The sequence below is a fragment of the Haliaeetus leucocephalus genome, unplaced genomic scaffold, assembly GCF_000737465.1.
Source record: "Haliaeetus leucocephalus isolate CR32 unplaced genomic scaffold, Haliaeetus_leucocephalus-4.0 Scaffold151, whole genome shotgun sequence".
In the NCBI taxonomy this organism is placed as follows: Eukaryota; Metazoa; Chordata; class Aves; order Accipitriformes; family Accipitridae; genus Haliaeetus; species Haliaeetus leucocephalus.
The window spans coordinates 14,538,580-14,548,387 of record NW_010972587.1 but is presented as its reverse complement, the minus strand read 5'-3'; the positions used below and the strand labels follow the sequence as shown (position 1 = coordinate 14,548,387).

At 38.6% G+C, this 9,808-nt stretch overlaps 1 protein-coding gene across 1 annotated transcript in view; it reads right to left on the bottom strand.

Annotated features, from left to right (window-relative positions):
* Positions 1-614: 614 nt before the first annotated feature.
* Positions 615-9,808, bottom strand: part of SLC25A3 (solute carrier family 25 (mitochondrial carrier; phosphate carrier), member 3) — a 15,482-nt gene continuing 6,288 nt past the window's right edge. Inside the window, exons 5-10 of the mRNA XM_010561909.1 lie at positions 5,778-5,899; positions 2,941-3,120; positions 2,642-2,823; positions 1,735-1,907; positions 1,069-1,179; positions 615-953 (exon numbers count right to left, since the gene is read on the bottom strand). Of these exons, the coding sequence (XP_010560211.1) occupies positions 793-953; positions 1,069-1,179; positions 1,735-1,907; positions 2,642-2,823; positions 2,941-3,120; positions 5,778-5,899 (929 nt within the window). The 3' untranslated portion in view covers positions 615-792. The remainder of the gene's footprint in view (positions 954-1,068; positions 1,180-1,734; positions 1,908-2,641; positions 2,824-2,940; positions 3,121-5,777; positions 5,900-9,808) is intronic.

Genomic DNA, 9,808 nt, shown 5'->3' with positions numbered 1-9,808 from the left:
TCTACAATAAGAGGCAAGCCATTTTTATTTTACTGTAAGGCTGTAGTAAGCTTTTAGTGGTCACATATATTTGAGAATCTTATTAACATCAGCTTTTCTTTTATTAAGGTAGCAACTACTGTTTAATTCCACAGTACAACCAAAAGGACTGAGTTCTTTGGTGTGGTTCAAAACCAACAGAAGCAGAAATTAGTCAAGTAGGCATAAGTTAGTTATGTTGGGATGACCACCCCAAAGCAGAAACAGGACTATGTATATGGTTCCTTTGGACAACCTCTATATTATGAGCAGGATGCACTATCAGACTGCAGTCTCATCTCAGCCATTCGGGAGTTCAGCTATCCTACTGTAACAGCTTATTATAGGCAAATAAAACAGTGGACTCAAAGTGCATAGAACCGCAGTTAGTTGCTGTGGTTCTGCAAGGACAGATTCTTGGCACTTCTCTGGAAACAGGGAAAGCTTATTTTTATTATGATTGTTGCACAATTCCCTAGTTCCTAAAGTGGAGAACAGGTTAATTTTTTTTTTTTTTTTTTGGGTGGGGGGAAGAGTATTTGAGGTATTTGCTGCTATGAAATGAAGCTTACATACGCAGTAGTAAACAGACACTAAGCGCTCTGTTTCTCATTTATTTCAGGCAATGACAGTGATAGAATTTAAACCCTCATGTGGGATGAGGGCACAGCCAATAACGACATCATATAGAGTTTGTTTTCTACATAGTGAAATATATAAAAGTTTCATGAAACTCATTACTGGGACAGCCAGCATAGTCAGTCCATGAGTTGTCTATTCAGTTAGACCAAGCTTCTTCTTCAGAGATTCTGGCATTTCAGGTGGAGGTGGACGAGGAAGTCTGAAATAAACCTTCACAGAATCGTAGATGAACCACTGTAGTGCAGTCAGGGTACCAATCATAATGATACGAGCAAACAGACCTTTCCATACACCTGTAGAGCAAAACATAAAGCATGAGTAGCATTAAGCAGCCAGGAAAAAAAGAAATCCTCCCCAAAACACCACAAACACTTGATCCAAAATACATGAAAGTAAGGATGTATATACCTTTGAATCCAAGCCTCATAAGAACCTGTGAGGCAGAACTGCCCTTTTCTTTGTTCAACACAGACACCACGGAGTCAGCAGGATGGGAAACAATTGCACAGAACACACCGGCTGAAAGAATAATTTGACATTAGTTCTGTGGTGTTTTAGCTGTACCATTACTATGTACACTACATACACCCAACTGAAACCACACCTTCTAATAAACTGCTAATAAATTGCACAGAAGTTATGGCAAGCCTCCTGGTATCCTAAAAGGACAGCATGTACATGAATACTAGAAAACACCTCAGTTCTGCTCTTGCAGCACCTCTTCTGCTAAAACAAAACTCCTTCCGAATCTTTGCATATTGAAAATGCCTCTTCCATCCAGATTTCTCTCCCCTTCCCCACCCTAGCAAAGATTCAACTTTTTTCCACTTAAATCATCTGCAGTTTCTAAACTTGGATATTAACATTAGTAATACATAGGAACAATTAAAGAGCATTGTCCTACTACAGACCCATTTTCCACTGACAGATTGAATATAGTGTTTTCCCCTGAACATTTTAAAGTTACAAGTAATTCTCCCATTCTTGTTACATCTATTTGATATTCTGAAAAGGGATCAGTTTCTAAAGTTGTGGTAGTCCTTTAATGAAGTCTAGGACTTAAAGAATCCTTACCAATATAGCCTGCAATAAATGTGACTACCAGCTGTTCTGCTTTTGTACATTCACTTCGTGGCTTGGGAACGACGTACTTGTAGAGAGCTTCAACAGTACGTTCAAAGCAGGCAAATTTCATCATTGTGTATGGAATCTGTCTCATCCATAGTGGAGCAACACCTTTATAGAAACTTAACCAGAGAAGAGACAAACTCAGTTCCATTTTCTGCAGTATTTAAAGTACATTTCTGACTTGGAAAAAAATTAGTTAGCTTATTGTTACTATCGAGAATACAACTTCTAAACACTGACACTGTAAAGCTTAAGTGTCTCAACACCTACAGAGCAGAAATTTAAGTTTTATTAGTTCCCAAGTGCTAACTTGGGAACAGCAACACAAATTAGAATCTACCTGACCCCTAAACTGCACAGCTCTTTTTGTAGTCACTTTTCAGATTACAACGCATTGCAGTAATGCAGTACTGATACTACAAGTGCAGTAAGGCTCATGTCTGCATACCAGCCAAGTCCCGATAGTGATAAATGACTTGTACATTTACAGCCACTTCTATCAGAACAGAAAGCTAACATGCAGTTATATTAGTCTTACATGCCAATGACTCAAGCATCTTTGACTGTACAACCAAAAAGTTGCTGAGTATCTCTGACTGGAACTGCTAGAAACGGAAGTTATCCAGCAGAACTCAGCACAAAGATACTCACAAAGATGGATCTAAGGAGCATGTGGAATTAACAGCCAGTTCAGCACAGATCCCCTGAAGCATGTTCAGTTGTTATCTTAAAATACAAAGACCAAAAAGTACTATAAGCTAAAGCCACAATGAGTTTTAGCAACAGTTTTTCATTAGGAAAAAATACTCAACATCAAGAACCTGAATAAAAATTAAAATCAAGAGATACTTACGCCCAGATGCCTTCTTCTCCAAACATTTTAGGTACAGCCTGCCGCAGAGTGTTAGCATATCCAGGCTGTGTCTGAATACGAACTTTAGCAGCTTCCATTGGAGCCAGAGCAATGTCAGCAAAAAACTCCGCACTGGCAGATGCAGCTAAATATAGCGAAGTACGCCACAAATATGCATTTTCCTGAAGTGAATTTAAACACACATTTTTACTAATGAATTGTGCTTTTGCGATTACTCTACATTACTAATACCATTATGTTGCAGATATGTAGCCTCATATAAATGACTTAAGTCTTACCTCTCCCAGCATGTTGCCATATAGGATTTTGAAAACTTCATAGAAACCAAATTTACAAAGCCCCTGCATGGAATATCCAATAAAGGTTGGAGCCCATCCCTTAGCCAAGCCACGAACACCATCTTCTTTGACTGTCACTGAAAATCCATTGAAGATGCTCTTGTATTTTTGTGGATCAACCTAAACGAAATAGGCAGTTAAGTGCTTGATATAGCTTACTATTTCCCTTCTCACACCCCCATCCGAAATATAAAATTCTTAAATTCCTCATACAGCTGGCTGCCTAAGGTTCCCTGGACAGACCATGTACTCACCACAAAGTTACACTAATGTAACCATAATGGTTATTTGCTAGTCTCAAACCCTAACTTATTTTAACAGCCAGTATGTTCCTCAATACTCAGAGACCACCGAACTGTCTGAATTTTGCTTTACATTTATTCTCCAAATCAACAATATGACCTTCCGTATCAAAAGGATTTACTGAAATCACTATTCTAACACTGTCAGTAGTATATTGGTATAATTATGTTTAGATCAGTGTCTTTAAAAATTTAACAGCTTCTGTCAGCAATTTCATCCACTCTACACATCACACCTATATACCCTCAAGCGTCACCACAAACCAAGCCTGATGATTCACCCAAGTCTTAATCAGAAAAGGTTATTTGTCCACTGTTAGTTTGATCCCTCCACACAGTCAAAGACAGATGGAGCAAAGCAGATCAAAGAGTACTCAAGAACTTCTACACTTGTACTTTGACTTCACAGTAAAAGCTACATATAAATTATTTTCTGCACACAAAACTTTGAGTGAGATTACATTATAAACTTATCAGAAATTAAAAAAAAAGACTAAACTGAATAATTTTGTTTCATGTGAAAGGAAAGAAACCATTTAACACAAATTCTTAAACAGGTCATTCTGAAAAATTTTAAGTCACATCACACTGTTATTTTTCATATTTGACGTCATCCAACATTTCCTCAGAGGGCAAGAAGGAAGATACCAAATGAGAAGTCAACCAAAGCTTTCAGAAAGAGCTATCGGACATGCATGCCAACCTGCAGTGACTGATATTCTGTCTTGCAGTCCAGCAACAACCTAGTTGGGAACTAGTTCACCTAAACATGTCAATTTTAAAAGATTCAGAATTTCAGAAAACTGGATATTTAATTGGTCACTGTAAAATGAGACTCTGTTCATGTCAGAACCATGCTTACTTATCAGCTACATAAAAGGTGACCTCTTTTTAAAAAGACATGAGAGGGCAGGCAACAGGTTTCTTCCTGGAGAATCTAGGAAGGATTAGTAACATGCTCTGTACTGGATCTGTAAAGAGATAAATGCTGACCGGTTTTACAAGGTCACACCTGGAATCCACATGGAACACTCCTCTTGCACCTTCCTTTAAGTGTAGGAGAAGGAGGGGCAAGTATCATCACCCTTAGCACATAAGAAGCCCAGGACTGGTAGCCCAAGCCGAGCATACCTACCAAGCAGTTGAAGCCTGGGAAGTATGAGGCCTTGCTCCCCAGTTGTACATGAAGCATTGTATAGCTCTCAGGCCTTCTGCCCATTAACCCAATTTGCAGTCAGATTAACAACTGTTTGAGATGCTACGTCCTCTTTACCCTTGATCAACCTCCTTCTCAGAAAACTCAACCTTAGGCATAGGTAGTCAAGGTACTGATCTTGGATTTTGAAGAACAATTAGAAGAGTGCACTTAAGCTGCATTTTCAGAAATAAAACACATGCTCAGCTACAGCTATTCCTTATGAGTAGGAATAGGGAATTCTTACACAGTTAGCCTTGTCTCAATGCAAATTTTGTAGAAAGCAGCATGTTACCCTCATTTGATGCACCCCATGTTTGTCCAATGTGTTACAGAATTACTAGTTTGAGACCAGAACTGCACTTGCTCTCAAGTATGTGAAAAAGCCTCTCTTGTAAAGATTGCTAAATAAAGGCCTTCCAGAAGAACACAATTTTTAAGAATATCACATGCAGTACTCCTAGTGTGACTAGGAGGTCTAATTAATTCATAGTTCCCTCCTCATTTCAGGAGTTCTATCATTACAAAATTGCCACCTTTATAATCAATGTCAGCCTATGCAATGGGGAAGTCATTAACTACTGTATTTCCAGAAATTTAGAAGTGTGCTTTAATTTGCTTCTTTCTTGAGGCACAGATTTGCCTGAATAAATCCATTAGTATGTTTTTGTCCGTGGCTGTTCACTAGATCATTTTAATGCGGAAGCTTGTATTGCAAATTAAGTGCAATGTGATGACACTCAGTTCAATCAAGAACCACTTCAAGGAAATTAGCCCCAAGCACTGATGGCCTTACCAATACCATATCAAGTTTTACCCATTCTATTCAAAGTGGCATCATTAGGAAGTATTCAGTCCATAAGCCATGCATTGATATCCACAATGTTAATGGATCAAATTATACATGCATGTTGCTCCAGGCTAAAAATAGTAGACCTTCAAAACACCAAAGATACTATTTCCTTTCTCCAAAAGCACACGAATAGTGCTAGATAGCCTACCAGCCAGCAAAGAGTAATATTGTGGTGGGTGCCTTTTAGCAAATATAGTCAGTTAAATGTGCCTTACATGTAGTCAAAAATAATTAATCCAGATTATCCTAAATGCCTCTGCTTCTCTTGAAAGTGGTATTTTGTTAGTCTCACAGCAGTAGACTTTAAAGCAGCATTGAAGTTTACTCACTTCCTGTCATCCAGAAAAAACTGCATCCCTACTGTAAACTCGTAATATGCTGGCTACACAGAAAAAAAAGTTTAAGAGATGTTTAAGATAATACAAACCTGCATACGACATTTCACTAAATCCAGAGGTACAACAGCAGTGTGTGTCAGGCCACAACTTAGGACCCCACCAACGCCACAGAGAGCATAAAACTTGAGCGAGCCATATTCACAACTGTATTCTGCAGCAAAAAATAAAGACACACCATGCTTTTACATAAACTTCATGCACTGTTGGACAATTATGTCCAGGGGATAGTTTATGCCTCCAATTCATTAGTAGATTAAATATACCACACTAAACATGCTTTGTCAATGTCACCACATACCAACATGCAGAACAAACCTGCATTCTGCATTTAACCAGGTCTAGAGGAACCAGTGCTGTATGTGTTGTTCCACAGCTAATAATCCCACCAAGGCCACAAAGCATAAAGAATCTGCCCGAGCCATATGCACAGCTGTATTCTAGTTAATTGAAAAAAAATTACGTATATATGGTCAATCATAAATGGAAACAAAGATCAGAAAAGAAACAAAATTGACTCAGTGCTACCTTCTCAAAAGTATTAAACTGAAATAATCTCCCATGCTGTATTATTCAACTGTAGGGTTATACTCAAAAGTAATTCCTGTGCTTTAAATTAACACTTTTAGACTGACAAGATCTGATTCTAAGCCTTCCAAACCGAGTTTGTTCCTTTAAAAAAGCAACAGAAGAAACAGTTAAGCTTTAGCTCACAGCATACTTAAACCATAGAAATTAATCCCAGAAGCTGCTAGTAGAAATTACAACTCAAAGTTGCCATGTCCAACATTCTCTTGTATCAAGGAATTAAACAAGAATAGTGTTTCTCTAGTATTCTGGAGACAAAGCTGCTTTGGTTAAATATTCTGTGATAGTTCAACTTCTTTATTTAAGTAGAGACTATACAGATCTATGAGATCAGCATTGGATTTTTCTTTATGCAGATATATTTTTCAGGTATTTTTCAGATTCTATATACAGATTTTTTTTAATTTTCTTTCAAATACAGAATCTCAGGTTTTACAGCTTCTGTTTAATGAAATTGCAGAATATTATTAAATTAATCATCACATTCAATGCTCATAAACAAGGTTCAGTACAGAATCTTTCAGATCACATTTAATCAAGGGATACTTCATTTGCAGTGTTCCATACAGTACTGTGTATAAAGCCATCCAGTCTTAAAAGAACAAGTTATTAATTTTCACAAATTCCAATAGAGCAAAGTTACTCAGGCTGAAAAACAAGAATCAGTTTCCCTCTTCCATTTTTGAAGAAGCTACAGAGGGTATGATTATCTGCAACCAGAAAACACTCAAGTTTACAATTAACAGTATGAAATAAGCATAAGGTAGCAGCACAGTTCTGCTACTATGCTTAGCATTTTAAATATATAAGCAAAACTAATACACTGAAAAAGCACAGAGAAAACAATACGCTACGTAGAAAATATTCCCCAGACTAAAAAGGGATAATCTAGGTTCTTTTGCTATTAAATCTAGCGGTGTTACTTCAATATAATGGAATAGACATTAAAGTGTCACACCAACTTAATAAGAACTATCTCCACAGAAACACTAATGAAAATCAAAAGACAGCAAACCCCCATTTTATTCAGAGCTTCTTTGCCCTTTTTGCTTCTGAAATAAATTCCTTTATGAACATCAACAAAAATTTACAATTACGTTCAACAGCATCAACAGAGCACCAGTTAACACTAGCAGGCTTATACTGCTCTTAGCTTCGCTATTATAAGGGAACTTCTTCCATGAAATGTTCCAGGGTTTACATTATATTTTACATTCATATTTCTCACCTTACTCTTCAAAATTAATCACCAAGACAATAAAAATGTCATTTTTTCTTTATCCTAAAATTACAAATACCAAATCACAGATACCATATTAAGGCTAAACTTAAAGCAAGAAATCAGTTAACAGTCAGAATAATGCATAACCTACAAGAAATTTTTTTAATTGAGCTACTGCTCAAGACTGTAAATATGCTGGTCTGGGACTTACACATACCTCTAGAATAGCTTGGTTATGCTAGCAGATTTGCAGACAGCAGTAATACTCTGTTTACAACTTCTCAGAATAACTGGTTAAACAAACACAAACAAGGCTTTCCATGCAGGTGTAATCAGAGAACAGACTCTGGGTCCATATTACGGGGCAGCTCTGTCTAGCTGTATCTTTGGCCTGCAGCACAACAGTACTGCAGTAGTTACCATGCTGCCCAGATACCAGAAGTGTTTGTTCACACTCCCTTTTTCACAAAAATTTACTGTTAGAAGTCATACTCTTCAACTGACAGAGACAGACATTTGTAGAAGCCACAAAAAAAGTACAGTTTTATGTATCTGCTTTATTACAATGCTATTCAGACTGACTTGTCACCTAGGTGTCAAAACAATAATTAAGAAAAGCAAGCCAGTACCAATTAGGCTTGAGGTCTTTACAGGTATCTAAGTTCATAGTGGTATAGCAGTATTAGGAAAAAAAAGCCATAGTAGATCCCAGACTTTCTATTTCAGAAGTAGAGTCAAATTTCCTAGAAACTGTTACCTGAAAAGAGATCTGGCTAAACAGGTAGTACAGAAGGCAAGAACGTTACTCTAACGTATCTAGACACTGGCTTAAACAAACACCCTGAAGCTACTCAAATATAAACATATAGCACAAAAACATGTCTAGTCTATTAAGACAGCTACATTGTAACCATTTCATTTCTCTGTTTCTGATCTGACATGTTAACAAAGGACAATTTCCAAGAGCTGACCACAAAACACTTTGTCTCCAAGCTGTGTTATGGTTGATGCCCTGAGCTGAACTCAAAAGGTCTTGTGGTTTGTACTGACTTTGTGTGACCTTGCATAAGCTCAGATATCTTCTGCAAGGTGTTACTCTCCCAACACAAAGGCCAGAGAACCAAGTGGTACGTGAAATAATGAACACAGCTGAAAAGACTACGAAGACTAAGAAACTGTAGCCACCTCTGACTGTATCTGCCTAAACACAGGATGAAGATTAAGCATAAGGCTTTTAAGAAATAAGTGCACCTACTGAATATATTTAGCATACCAAAGAGCGATTTAGGGCTTTAGTTAGCTAGCAACAAGATTACTACACTGATAACCAGAAGTACTTTTTGAAAACTTAATAAAAGGTAACACCGAGTTCTGCCTCTCTTTCACATATTACATGAATGCTCATGCAAGAGCACTAACATACTTCAATAATCGTCATACTTCAGAAGATGTATCTTGCTGAAAGTACTTCTTACTGCATTTTTTTAAATAAATGCAGAGATGCTTTTAAGTTATTAACAGCTTAAGAGAATTAGAATTTTTACATCTACCTCTGCTATTAAAAGTATCATCAAGGTCTGACCTTTGGAAGTCACAAAAGTAATCAAGAAACATACAGGAAGCCCCTGCACTTAAATCTAAAATGCATCACTGTATCTTAGACACCGGAGCTATCTGGTGTATACCCCACAACTACAAAGGAGGGAAGAAAAAAAGAAAAAGAAAAAAAAAATCACAACACCCAAAAAGAAACTAGAACAGCTGCAGGCACCTGTAACGTGTCTGGATGTTCAGATGTCCAGCTGCGACTAAACAGGGGAATAAAAAATAAGGAGAAAAGGAAAAAAAAAGGCTGGGAGACATGGTCTTTCAAATCCATCCAGACTGACACGCTGCTGCCCTCCACGGGAGGAAGAACTACGGGCCTACAGCCTCCGTCCGCGAGGCTGCAGGCCCAGCAGAGCCAGAAAAAGCCCTCTCTTACCCCCCAGACTGCCTCCACCGGAGGGGTGTCTCTACAATTACTCCGAATTAGAGCCTTCCCGCCTCCTTCCCCGGTCCCACCGGATCCCGGCCGCCACCCGGCGCACACCGCTCGGGGAGCGGAAGAGGCTGCCAGCGCCTCCCCCGCCCGTGCCCTTCCTCGTCCTCCAAACGGGCGCTCAAGGCCCAGCGCCGGCTCCTCGCCGGCCCGGCCGAGCCCCCCTCAGCGCTGACCCTCCCTCCGCCATCCTGACGGCCACAGGCGCCTCC